The following is a 13,983-nucleotide window of genomic DNA, read 5'->3' on the forward strand; positions in this document are numbered from 1 at the left end:
TACTGGCATTGCATCCTGACATGACATGTTTACAATTTTGCATACCAGAGCACAGGGTGATTAGGAGAAGAGTAGACCATCACAAACAACGATCATTGCACCCTCAAGCATCAGACTCAAGAAGAACAAAAGTGCTTATCACAAGAAATTGGCAATGTTAAAGTGGCATACAGAGCATGTGTCACATGAACCGATACCCAAACATGAAACCTTTTATTTAGCAAGGACATTGACAAAGCAGACAACAGGAGTAAACTGTCTTTATTACATAATACCCAGATAAGCATCAAAAGTGACGAACAGCAAGGTCATTGGCCAGTCCACATTCAAAGTATGCATGTGTGCATGAGAAACTGCACAGGGAATGGGTATCCAAAGTGACAAACAGCAAAGCCATTGGCCAGTCTATAATTCCGGTGTGCACATGTGTGTATGACAGGAGAAACTGCACAGGGAATGGGTAACACTGTCCACTGCCATGGGATTCAGCCCAGCTCCGGAGATACTAATAGGCAGTCCAGGCACCGCTGTGGGAGAGATGGTGTTGGGAGGGGGGCTTTGCCTCAAATTTGGCTGTCAGTTAAATTGGTAGGTGGCTGACTGTCGGGGCCAGTTGAAGGACTGGACCTGGGAGAGAGAGGACCAGTTGAGGTAGAGGCATCAGTGGCTATGGGAGCCTGAGGGCTGCTTGGGCTAGGTGGCGTGGCGGCACGGGGAGGCAGAGACATGCTGCCATGAGACACAGTGTGTGAGGGTGATTGTTGAGGGCTGGGTCTCAACTTCTTGGGGATTCGACAGCCCACAATTGCCTTGGCCGGAGTGGGAAGTGAGGTGGGCACAACAGCCTCACTCTCCACCAAAGGTGTATCCGATGCAGGTGGCTCTCCCCATGGAAATTTGCTGGATCTGGTGGTACACTTGGGGTGGCCTTGCCTTTTCCCCTCCGTCCCCTGTTGTCCAGGTGAACCCCCCACTTTGCTCTCCTGTCCCAGCTTCACAGGGGTGTGGGTGGGTGTTGAGGTTGTGGGCGAATGTGCCTTGAAGAAGTGTTTGCGCTGAGTTGTTGCAGTCACCAGTTTCACTGCAGACAGGGCAACTGTTTGTTTGTCTGTGGGAGCAGGTGTAGGGATGGGTTTGCCCTTGGATGGGGGTGATTTGGATGAATGTGAGGTTGAGGCCTGCTTCGTGGCCAGATGCACCTGACTTTCCAGTGATGGGATTTTGCCTTTGCGCTCCTATGTGCCTATTTTGTGTAGTGGGGATGGTGTCAGTGGTCTGGGCTGCTTGAAGTGCTGCTGGTGTGTGCTGCGTGTGGCGGACTTGGTGCCTGAGAGCTGTGGAGTGTGGGCACTCTCGTCAGGTGGTGCCACTGGCAGAGTGGTTGCTAAAGGGAGTGGATCTGGACTAGGAGCCTCTGACAACTAAATGGCTGCCGTCACTGTGGAGGACAAAGCCTGGACAGTTCAGTGTAGCCCCCCCCCCACATCAGAATGAATACCCTTCATGAAGGCACCTACCTGTGCCAACTTCTTGTCATGATCCTGGAAGGCATTCAGGAGATCAGCCTGACCCACACACAGCTGGCGCAAAAGGTCCACCGCCTCCACACTTAGGGTAGCAGGGGAGATAGGGGTAGGGGCAACGGTGCCTGGGGGGAAGCAGACTCTACTCTTCCTAGGGCTGTGGGCACGGAGAGCACTTGTGGGAGCATCCGGGTGGGTGGTCACTGGACAATGTGTAGTGGAAGAAGAGATAGATTTTGAACTGCCTGTGCCTGCCAACACCAAGGAATCACCCTTGGAGTCTGATGATGTTGAGGTTGGTGTTTCTGGGCGTAATTCATCCAGGGCACTCCTGTCCCCCTCCGAGGCGGTAGTCACATCAGTATCAGTGAGCTCATGTGTAGCAATCATGCCAGAAGCTTCCCCACTGGTGTTGGTCACCTGTCCCTCTGTCCCCTCGGTAGATACTGTAAGAGACAGAGACATAGGTTCAGTATAGTGCTACACTCACAAACATCATATGCAAGCAAAGCACACAAATAGAAAATTAAACACCCATGTTGACATCCATCATGTGCAGTCAGCATGTGCAACCTTTATGCAATCATCAGAAGATGCATGGAAACATGCATAGTTAATATCAATGCCCCGTGTGATGTTTGCACAGCTAAATAGCTGGCCCATGCCTCCTTGAAACCTAACATACTATTCTCTGTAAGCATGCCTACGTGCCTGTACGTGAGATACATATACATCTCCACATGTCTCCTCAGTCACATATGGAGTCACTCAAAGGGTACAACACAGATACAGACTCCCAAATGTCCTTTTGCAATCAGCATGAGCTCCTGTTACCTACCATGTTGTACTTTGAAGTACAACTACAGTTGCACATAGGTGTCAACTGTGTAGTTGTGACAAATCTTAAGTTGTGCCCAGCACACATCTATAAATGCACACTAACATGATGCTCACTGCTGATCACTGCCAGGTGATGTATATGACACTCATACTGCAGGATATGTCACCGGCCACATCTCACCTTGCAATGTCAAGGGTCATTAAACACATGAGAAACTAAATGTAACAAAAATGCATAACAGTTCCTCTCAACACTGAGGCCACTTCAAACCCATTGCATCACACTAGCGACATCACAGAGCACCACCCTGGCTCAGGGTTGGAATTCATGCAGTCACTCACACCCAAAGTCACACTTTGCAGAATACTCACCCCCAACTTCCTGCTGATGGGCCCTCAAGCGTCCATACAGCTCTGGCTGTGTCACTGCCAAGATGCGGGCCATTAGTGGTGTCATGCTCCTGCATGCCAACCTGCCCCTCGAGGTGCCCACCCCCAGCATCATCTCTGCCACATTTTTTGCTCAGCTGGTAGAGGTCATCCCACTTCTTGTGACAGTGTGTGTGCAGTCTGTTGTAGACACCCGGAGCCCGCACCTTGTGTGCAAGGGCCCTCCATATGGCCTTACGCTGGTGGACCTTAAGCTACAGGCATGGGCGAGAACAAGAGGAAGTTTCAGTGGCACTGTGTTATGTACCACTGTGTCTCAGTACAGGTGCATGAAAAAAACATAGCACACCAATACATAAATGTTGAGCAGAGGCCATAAAACATCACACATAGTACACTTGCATCTGATAATCTCATATAAATGTATACATGTATGATGATGGATACAGTACCTGGCCATCTCATACACATGCAGAGTGCTAGCCCAGAAACCAATGTGGAGAGACCCTCATCTGTGATGCAGTATGTGAGTGTAAGTAAGTAAGTAATTCTTTATTTCTCAGTCTTTAAAAACATTGAGCAAAATGTCATAAGGCTAAAAAGTCTGTTCTAAAAAAATTAAGCATCTTTTAGCACTTTCCAGGAGTAAAGATATAAGTAGATCGTGTGTGGCCCAAAGTGTCTATATTAGGATCTTTACAACTGCAGGGTCTTGGGGCGGTTTTAAGCAACTCCATCAGGTGCGCAGAACAGTCAAAGAGATGGGCCCTTCGAGGGTATCTTGTGGCTGTTTGCGAACAGGCCTGCAGTTTGGTAGCATTATAACTGGACCACTATGACAGAGGTGTGCTGACTTGCTTAAAAAAGGAAGAATTTGATATATAATTTTCTTTCTCTTTTTTTTTATAAGTTAAAGTGGGCACTGCCTGAGTGTCTGGACACACAGCTTGAACTATTTAATCACGAATGCCATTTCTTATGTGGTTTTAACGTTGAGGTGGTTGTGAGTGAGCAATACACACAATACATTTGAAATAATGTTTTGGGGAAGACTCACTGTGTCCAACATTACACACCCCTCTTTGTCCTTGGCCAGTGAATGGCTACCTGTGTCATGGAGGTCACAGTTAGGGCCATGAACTTACATTCTCACACTCTTCTCACAAGATGTAGGCCTCTCTTGTGCAATCCTCAGGCCCAAGATAGCTCATTGAGAAATAGGATGGCAGACAACACATATGTTTAACTCAGTCCATTTAGTGATGGTTGCTTGTTACATTAGGCAGTTCTGTGCATGGCAGGGGGACACACACTGAGGTCAAACATGGGCAATCAGAAAACTTCACATGCATGTACAACATGAGGATGCAAACAGTGCATACACATTTGATACAGAACACATAATGAAAACAATGGAAGGATGATATCTCCAAAATACATTTATCTGATATGTCCTAGGTGAATTACCAACAAGAGTGTTACACAAAGGCATTTGACACTTGTGCATAATGCACACATATCCATGAGGGCAATATGAAAAATGTACACACATCCTTCAGTTCCCTCTGGATGAAATACATTGGTAATGTCACAAATGAACATGTGAAAACCTTGTGGACTATGACATCAGATAGCACAGGCAATGTTTTTACTGACTTCGACTGTACAAATCAACGGTGTTATTGTATGGTTGCAAAAACAATGCATGTGCCTCCCATCCTTCAAAGCGCTCATGGATCTGTAGAAATAAGGCAACACATCCCTTTAACCTGAAGTCAGCATGCTAGGCAGTGTCACACATTTACATTATCCAGTCTCAGTGTCAGGCTTCTGAAAAGCGGAGTTCACAAACTCCTTTGTGTCTCAGTAGCCTTGGAAGAACTAGTTCTGAAACGATCACCCGCTCGAAATAAATCGCGGGTGATCATAGCGCGAAACAAAGCAACCTGTCGAGTACTCCCAAAAAGGAGGAATGCTCAGGCAGTTGCCGGTTTAGTTTCACGCACCTAGGTCCGGGCACGAGGTCTAGACCAGCTGTGAAGTGCTTCGGTTGAATTCCAAACCGCGCACTTCACCAACGGAGTTTTCCAGAGAAGATGTTTAGTAGCAGCATTCAGTTGATCAGGGATTGAGAGTAGTTTTCTTGCTAGGCTTAGACATAGGGTAGTACGCTTCATTAGCATCAGACAGTTAGATAGGAAATAGGATTCAAGTTGTGGAACTTCAGTATTTAAAAATAAGTTAAATAGTTGAGACCTTGTGGAATTTTCACTTACCGGTTTTCTGCTGATCCTGGCTCTTCCGGAGGACAGACGACAGTATTCAGCAAGTATGCCCTCCTGTGGAAGAAAAAGATAAGATTGTTACCAAAGATTACAAGTAAGAGAGAGAGTGAGAGTGAGTAATTATGTTAATGTTTAGCAATTACAAATGATAGAAAATACTTAAGCTTATTTGTGATGATAGCGGTACAAAAGGGGGTGGTGATGGACGGAGCATCTGAATCAATTAAACACTCACACCCAGTCAAAAGATCTGGGTTTAATCCATCACCGTTCTTTAGCCCACTCTGCCACCCCAGTTCAGACATGGCTATATGCAAATCAGTCTGACCCTGTGCCTCATGGGAACATTCCAGCCCGAACTGCCAAGCCATGCCTTCCTTGGACCGGAAACAAGCTTCCGAGGACCGGTTTCTGGCATTCCAGCTGTCTTCAGCCCGGCTTGCTTGAATCCAGTGGCAAAGTGAGCAAGGGACTCACGTCTGAGCATACCCTGCCGCACTTATGGCGGCCAAAAGCGGTACAAAAGGGGGTGGTGATAGACGGAGCATCTGAATCAATCAAACACTCACACCCAGTCAAAAGATCTGGGTTTAATCCATCACCGATCTTTAGCCCACTCTGCCACCCCAGTTCAGACATGGCTACATGCAAATCAGTCTGGCCCTGTGCCTCATGGGAACAGTCCAGCCCGAACTGCCAAGCCATGTCTTCCCTGGACCGGAAACAAGCTTCCGAGGACCGGTTTCTGGCATTCCAGCCGTCTTCAGCCCGCTTGCTTGAATCCAGTGGCAAAGTGAGCAAAGGACTCACGTCTGAGCATACCCTGCCACACTTATGGTGGCCAAAAGCGGTACAAAAGGGGGTGGTGATGGACGGAGCATCTGAATCAATCAAACACTCACACCCAGTCAAAAGATCTGGGTTTAATCCATCACTGTTCTTTAGCCCACTCTGCCACCCCAGTTCAGACATGGCTATATGCAAATCAGTCTGACCCTGTGCCTCATGGGAACAGTCCAGCCCAAACTGCCAAGCCATAATTGAGTAGAAGAAAAGAAGAGGAGCAAAAGCCTTAAGCTAGTTGGGTAAGGAAGGTAAAGAGGGAAGAGATAAAGGAGAATTAGGGAGGGAATACTTGAGAAGTAATAAAGTTGTGCTTTCTGTTACAGTTTCTCCACAATAAGCAATAGGAAGAGAAAGAGAGCAAAAAAGAAAAGTACTTTCAGAAGAAAGAAAAGAGCAAGTGAGGAGAACCAAAGAAAGCCAGGCAGTCTCTTCTCTGTTCCATTTCCCTTCCCCTCGGCAGGGTTTGCACGGCCGCCAGTAGTTTAAGTGCTCGTGGGAAGAACTGTGGTGGAATTTAGGAAAATCTCTGCAGTCTGCTCCTGGTAGTATGGGCTAATAAGTGAGTGCTAAAAGAGCCTTGACAGAGTGAAGTGCCCCCGAACTTTACTCAACCAAGCAGAATGGATGAGGGGTTTGACTTAAAAAAATTAGGAAATTTCCATGAGGAAATTAAGGAAGAGTTAATGGCGGTGAGGGAGGAGAGTAAGGTGATCAAATTTGAGATGGAAGTAAATAAATGGCTGCCCAGATGAAGTGAGAAGGGTCTGGGGATAGGTTTCCTTCACCCGCTTCAGGAACGAGCATGTTTAATCAGAGGTCAGTTGATAGCGCGGGGTCAACCACTCAGGTTGTACATTACTTGGCACCAGTTATCCCATTGACACCTCAAGAGCGCTTCAGTGGAGATCCCTTAAAGGCTCAAATCTTCTTGAACCAGTGCTCCTAATAATTTATGTGTCTGCCCATTGTCTTCCCTGATGCACAGTCTTGAATTGCCTTCATTCTGTCTTAACTCAATGGAGATGAAGCGTCATGGTCTATGCCCTTGGTCACTCAAGACACACCCATTCTCTATAATTTTGAGGAATTCAAGAAATAATTTCTGCACATGTTTGATCATCCGAAGGTCGCGCAGGCTACAGATAATGAATTGATGGAATTGAGGCAAGGGAATCGAGAACTAGTCACCTACCTTGCACAATTCAACAGACTTGTCGCAGAAACAGATTGGCCGGAGTCCAAAAGAGCCACCTTGTTCTATTGTGGATTGAAAGATGACCTAAAAGATACCTTGTCGCAAATCCAAAATCGCCCTACTGAAATGTCAGCTTTGATTGACCTGGTGTTAGAGATCGACTATAGACAAACTGAAAGAAGAGTTGAAAGAATACGCAAATTTTGACCAAGTGTTCCGTGTTTTGACCGGGCTAGGTCTGAAGTTGTGAGATAAGTAGGAAAAGAGCACAGTGTTGAATCTATGCAAATAGGAACAATTAGCGGCCCACCTTCTAAAGAAGAGAAAGAAAAGTAAAGACAAAATAATCTATGCCTTTATTGTGGAACCAGAGGGCACTTTGTGAAAGAATGCCCCAAGATGCCCAAAACATTCAAGAAAGAAAACTCTCAGCACCACCAGTAGAGGGAGTTGGGCTGGTGGTTGCTAACAAGGATACAACTCCAATTTCTCACCAAGTAGCAAACACCTTACAGTCTTCCTCCCGCACCTCATGCTGACGATGACTCTGAAATTTCAAGATCGCATTGTATCTGGGGTAGTAGTGATGCTGGATTCGGGAGCTACTGGAAACTTTTGTTACCTTAAGTATGCCTCGAGAGTTGGTCTGAAGGCTTTACTCAAGGAGAGATGTGAAGCAGTGAGGGCCGTAGATGGAACAAATGTATCCTCCGGTCCCAATACCAGTCATACGGAGGTCGTGGAACTCATCTTGATAGAAGGTCATAGAGAGGCGATTCAATTCAATCTAACTGAGGCCTCGCAGTTTGGAATCATATTGGGTCTTCCTTGGTTGATGGAACACAATCCAATGATTACCTGGAGTTATAGAACGGTGAAGTTTAACTCCAGCTATTGTTTGAAACATTGCTTCTTGAGAAGCTGAAAGAACAAGAAGGAAACCCAGCAGCCTTATTATGCAAAAGAAAGAAAATAGTATGTGCAGTACAAACTGTGAGCCTACCAGTTGAATACCAAGAATTTGCTGAAGTGTTCAGTGACTATGAACTCGAAGAAGTTCCCCCTCATCGATCATATGATTGTAAAATCGATCTGGAACCATGGTCCAATCTTCCTTATAGTCAGATTTACACGCTTACAGAAGCTGAGAATCGATATTTGAAGGATTACATTCAGAAATACTTGGAAAACTGATTCATTTGACCATCCCTGTCCCCTGTCGCATTTATAACTGTTTTTCGTACCGAAACGGGATGGAGATTTGAGGACGTGTATTGACTATCACGCCTTGAACAAGATTACGATTAAGAATCGTTATCCGTTGCCTCTTATTTCCATACTTCTGGACCAACTAAAAGATGTAAAAACCTTCATAAAGTTAGATTTGCAGGGGGCTTACCATTTAATCAGAGTGCGAAGTGGAGACGAATAGAAAACCGCATTTAGAACTAAGTATGGATTGTAGGAGTACCAATTCATGCCCTACGGTTTAAGTAACGCCCCAGCAGCTTTCCAATATTTCATTAATGATGTTTTGAAAGAGTTCATTGACCAATGCGCTAATGTCTATATCAACAATATTTTAATTTACTCTTCTTCTGAAGAAGAATATCAACTTCAGGTCAAAAAGGTCTTACGCTGTCTGAAAGAAAAAGATCTTATGTAAAATTGGAGAAGTGTGCTTTTGGAGTGAAATCGGAGGATTTCATGGTATTCGTAATTGCACCAGAAGGTCTAACCATGGATGTTAAAAATATTGAGGCGGTGTTGAATTGACCACCACCAACCTCTGTGAAAGAAAGGCAGAGCTTCATTGGCTTTGCAAATGTCTATCGTAGATTCATTCGAGATTTCACTTGAAGGTGGCACCCATTACTAGATTGCTACGAAAAGGAGTCTCTTTTCAATGGACTACAGAGGCTGAAGATGCCTTCCAATTGCTAAAGAAGAGTTTTACCTCTGCACCCAGTTTACTACACGCTGATCCTACTCAGCCATTTTACCTAGAGACCGATGCTGCTGAGTAGGCCATTGGAGGGTGCTTTCACAAAGACAGAAAGAAACTGGTCAGTTGCACCCAGTTGAGTACTACTTCAGGAAGCTACAACGAACAGAAATAAACTATACCATTTCTGATAAGGAACTTCTCGCCATCAAAGATGCTTTCCAAGAGTGGCGACATTACCTTCTCGGAGCTAAGCATGTGGTCACAGTATGCACAGATCACAGGAATCTTCAATTCTTGAAATCAGCCAGAACACTCATGCCACATCAACTTAGGTGGTCTCTGTACTTCCCCATTTATGATTTTGTAATAACTTTTCCGCCAGGGAAAAATAACGGGAAGGCAGATGCATTGTCATAAATTGACACAGATGGAAAACAAAATCTTATTTGTGAACAAATAATAATTCCTGAAACAAAAATCGTTTGAGCAACGGTTGAGAAAACTCTAGAAGACAAGGTTAAAGAAGCTTTAACTTCAGAAGAAATGCAGAACTGGGCTCAGAAGGATCCAGCTCGAGAAATTCTCAATGGGTTATCGTTCCATTCCAAGACCTTCTTTCTACCAACTCAAGAATTCCAGCAACAAGCGTTGACAAATTGCCATAACTGTCCTTTGGCTGGTCATCCTGGAATCCATCAAACAGAGGAGTTGCTGAAAAGACAGTTTTGGTGGCCAGGGCTATCCAAAGACGTTCGTGTTCACGTAGAAGACTGTGGGATTTGTGCAATTGGAAAGATGGATAAACGGGCTCCTCAGGGGGTGTTATGACCATTGCCCATACCCCTATACCCCTGGCACACAGTTATGATGGATTTATTTGTGTAATTGCCTTCTAGTCAGGGATTCAACTCAATTTTGGTGAAAGGGGACGCCTTCTCAAAGATGGCGCATTTTGTCGCCCTGAAGGGAAATTCATAAGCAAAACAAATTGCCACACAACTCAATCAAAGTTTGATTAAGATACGTGGCATCCCAAACGTTTTGAATACTAATCAAGGGTCTCAGTTTCTATCCCATTTTCGGAAGGCTTCTACTAAGAGATTTGGCATAGAGACACGACATTCAACTAACTTTCATCAACCGACAGATGGACAAATAGTAAGGGCCAATCAGGAACTAGAAAAGTATCTTAGATTGTTTCTTTTGGATCAAGGGGGTGAGTGGCCAGCTCTTCTTTGGACTGCAGAGTTTGCGCATAATAATGCGAAGAAAGCCTCCGCTAGATATTCCCCTTTTTACTTGAATTACGGAAGGCATCCAAATTCTGTGGTTTTCACCCAAGAAGTGTTGGTGCCTGCGGCACAAGAGTTAGTTCAACACCTTACATGAGTGTGCCACCAAGTTCAACACCTTAGTGAGGTACATGAGTATGCCACCAAGAATTTAGCACTAGCTAAAGAACACTATAAGCAGAGTGCTGACAAAAAAAGAAGACCAGAACCAGATTTGAGTGCGGGAGACAGAGTTTGGTTGAATACAAAAAATCTAAAGCTAAAAGGAAATAGAAAATTCCAACCACATTTTGCAGGCCCATTTCTAGTGGAACAAGTAGTAAATCAAGTGACCTTCAAGTTAAAACTTCCTCCACATTTGATGATACACCCAGTATTTCATGTTTCTCTGCTTAAGAAGGTCTCACCCCATTTGAAAGAGTTGAGGATTCAAAACCCCTTTTGATTGAACGGCAAGAAGAATTTGAAGTGAAAGGGATCTTAGACTCGAAGTCAGTTCAAGAGAATTTTTTTTATCTTGTGGATTGGAAGGGTTATGGCCCAGAGGACAGGTCCTGGGTGGAACAATCTGATGTTCATGCTCCCGATTAAGCAACATTTTTCACTTGCATTATCCTCACAAACCCCAGCCCTGAGGCTTTACCTTGTGGTGGGGTACTTTCAGGGTTCAGAAAAATGGAGTTCACAAACTTCATTGTGCCTCAGTATCCTTGGAAAAACTAGTACTGAAACGATCGCCCGCTCAAAATAAATCGCAGCAGATCATAGCGCGAAACAAAGCAACCTGTTGAGTACTCCCAAAATGGAGGAATGCTCAGGCAGTTGCCGGTTTAGTTTCTCGCTCCTGGGTCTGGGCGTGAGGTCTAGACCAGCTGTAAAGTGCGTTGGTTGAATTTCCGAATCACGCACTTCACCAACGGAGTTACCCAGAGAAGACGTTTAGTAGCAGCGTTCAGTTAGTCAGGGATTTAAAATAGTTTTCTTGCTAGGCTTAGGTGTAGGGTAGTACGCTTCGTTAGCATCGGACAGTTGGATAGGAAATAGGATTCAAGTTCTGGAATTTCAGTATTTAAATATAAGTTAAATAGTTGAGACTTTGTAGAATTTTCACTTACCATTTTTTTGCTGATCCTGGGTCTTCCGGGCGACAGGCGGCAGCATTCAGCAAGTAGGCCCTCCTGTGGAAGAAAAATATAAGATTGTTACCAAAGATTACAAGTAAGAGAGAGAGTGAGAGAGAGTAATTATATCAACGTTTAGCAATTACAAGTGATAGAAAATACTTAAGCTTGTTTGTGATAACAGGTCACCAGATGTAAATACCTTGAGTAGAAGAAAAGAAGAGGACCAAAACCTTAAGCTAGTTGGGTAAGGAAGGGAAAGAGGGAAGAGATAAAGGAGAGTTAAGGAGGGAATACTTGAGAAGTAATAACAGTGTGCTTTCTGTTACAGTTTCTCCACAATAAGCAATAGGAAGAGAAAGAGTGCAAGAAAGATAATTACTTTCAGAAGAAAGAAAAGAGCAAGTGAAGAGAACCAAAGATAGCCAGGCATTCTCTTCTCTGTCCCATTCCCCTTTCCCCTGGCAGGGTTCGCAAGGCTGCCAGTAGTTTTGGTGCTCGTGGGAAGGTTTGTGGTGGGAATTCGAAAAATCTCTACATTCAGCTCAAGGGAGCGTCGGCTAATAAATGAGTACTAAAAGAGCCTTGACAGAGTGAAGTGCCCACAAATTTTACTCACCCGAGCAGAATGGATGAGGAGTTTGACTTACAAAATGTAGGAAATGTTTTTATGGAAATTCAGCAACAGTTAATGGTGATGAGGGAGGAGAATAAGGTGATCAAATTTGAGATGGAGGCCACTAGACGTGAGACTAAAGAAATGGCTGCCCAGATGAAGCAAGAAGGGTCTGGGGATAGGAATCCTTCACCACCTTCAGGAACAAGCATGTTTAATCAGAGTTTAGTTGCTAGAGCGGGGTCAACCACTCAGGTTGTACATTCCTTAGCCCCAGTTATCCCATTGGCACCTCCAGAGCGCATCAGTGGGGATACCCAAAAGGCTCAAAACTTCGTGACCCACTGCTCCTTACATTTTATGTGTCGGCCCACTGTCTTCCCAGATGCACAGTCTCGAATTGCCTTCATTCTGACTTACCTCAATGGAGCTGCAGCTTCGTGGACTATGCCCTTGGTCACTCAAGACGCACCCGTTCTCTATAATTTCGAGGAATTCAAGTAAGAATTTCTGCGTATTTTTGATCGCGGAAGGTCGCTCAGGCTACAGATAATGAATTTCTTGAATTGAGGCAAGGGAATCGAGAACTAGTCACCTACCTTGCACAATTCAACAGACTTTTCGTGGAAAACAGATTCGCGATTGGCAGAGCCCAAAAATGCTGCCTTGTTCTATCGGGGCTTGAAAGATTACTTAAAATATGTCTTGTTGCAAATCCCAAATCGCCCTACTGAAGTGTCAGCTTTGATTGACCTGGTGTTAGAGATCGACTATAGACAAACTGGAAGAAGAGGTGAAAGAATATGAGAATTTCGACCGAGTGTTCCGCGCTTTGACCAGGCTAGGTCTGAAGTTGTGAGATCAGTAGAAAAAGAGCACAGTGTCCCACCTATGCAAATAGGAATAATTAGAGGCCCACTTTCTAAAAAGAGGAAAAAAAGCAAAGACAAAATAATATATGCCTTTATTGTGGAGCCAGAATGCACTTTGTCAAAGAATGCCAAAACATTCAAGAAGGAAAACTCTCAGCACCACCAGTAGAGGGAGTTGGGCTGGTGGTTGCAAACAAGGATACAACTCCAATTTCTCACCAAGTAGCTAACACCTTACAGTCTTCCGCTCTGCACCTCATTTTGACGATGACTCTGAAATTTTGAGATCAAATTCTATCTGGATTAGTAGGGATGCTGGATTTGGGAGCTAATGGGAACTTTGTTACCTTAAGTATGCCTCGATAGTTGGTCTGAAGGCTTTACTCAGGAGAGAAGTGAAGCAGTGAGGACCATAGATGGAACAAATGTATCCTGCGGTCCCATTATCAGTCATACGGAGGTCGTGGAACTCATCTCGATAGAAGGTCATAGAGAGGCGATTCAATTCAATCTAAATGATGCTTCGCAGTTTGGAATCATATTGGGGCTTCCTTGGTTGATAGAACACAACTCAATGATTAACTGGAGTTATAGAACGGTGAAGTTTAACTCCAGCTATTGTTTGAAACATTGCTTTGGTGAGAAGCTGAAAGAATAAGAAGGAAACCCAGCAGCCTTATTATGCAAAAGGAAGATGATGGAGTGTGCAGTACAAATTGTGAACCTACCAGTTTAATACCAGGAATTTGCTGAAGTGTTTAGTGAATCTGTATCGAAGAAGTTGCCGCCTCATCCATTCATATCACTGTAAAATCGATCTGGAACCAGGGTCCAATCTTCCTTGTAGTCGGATTTACGCGCTTACGGAAGTTGAGAATCGACATTTGAACGATTACATTCAGAAATACTTGGAAAATGGATTCATTGGACCATCCCAGTCCCCTGTCTCATCTCTGACTGTTTTTGTCCTGAAACGGGATAGAGATTTGAGGACATGTATTGACTATCGCACCTTGAACAAGATTATGATTAAGAATCATTATCTGTTGCCCCTG

The 13,983-nt window shown here is 44.5% G+C and overlaps 1 protein-coding gene across 1 annotated transcript in view; it reads right to left on the reverse strand.

Moving 5' to 3' along the window:
- The window catches only part of LOC144784001 (uncharacterized), a 1,599,281-nt gene that overhangs the window by 921,914 nt on the left and 663,384 nt on the right, over positions 1-13,983 (reverse strand). Inside the window, exons 14-15 of the mRNA XM_078662713.1 lie at positions 11,435-11,497; positions 5,030-5,092 (exon numbers count right to left, since the gene is read on the reverse strand). Of these exons, the coding sequence (XP_078518839.1) occupies positions 5,030-5,092; positions 11,435-11,497 (126 nt within the window). The remainder of the gene's footprint in view (positions 1-5,029; positions 5,093-11,434; positions 11,498-13,983) is intronic.

The sequence above is a fragment of the Lissotriton helveticus genome, chromosome 10 (assembly GCF_964261635.1).
Source record: "Lissotriton helveticus chromosome 10, aLisHel1.1, whole genome shotgun sequence".
NCBI classification, from domain to species: Eukaryota; Metazoa; Chordata; class Amphibia; order Caudata; family Salamandridae; genus Lissotriton; species Lissotriton helveticus.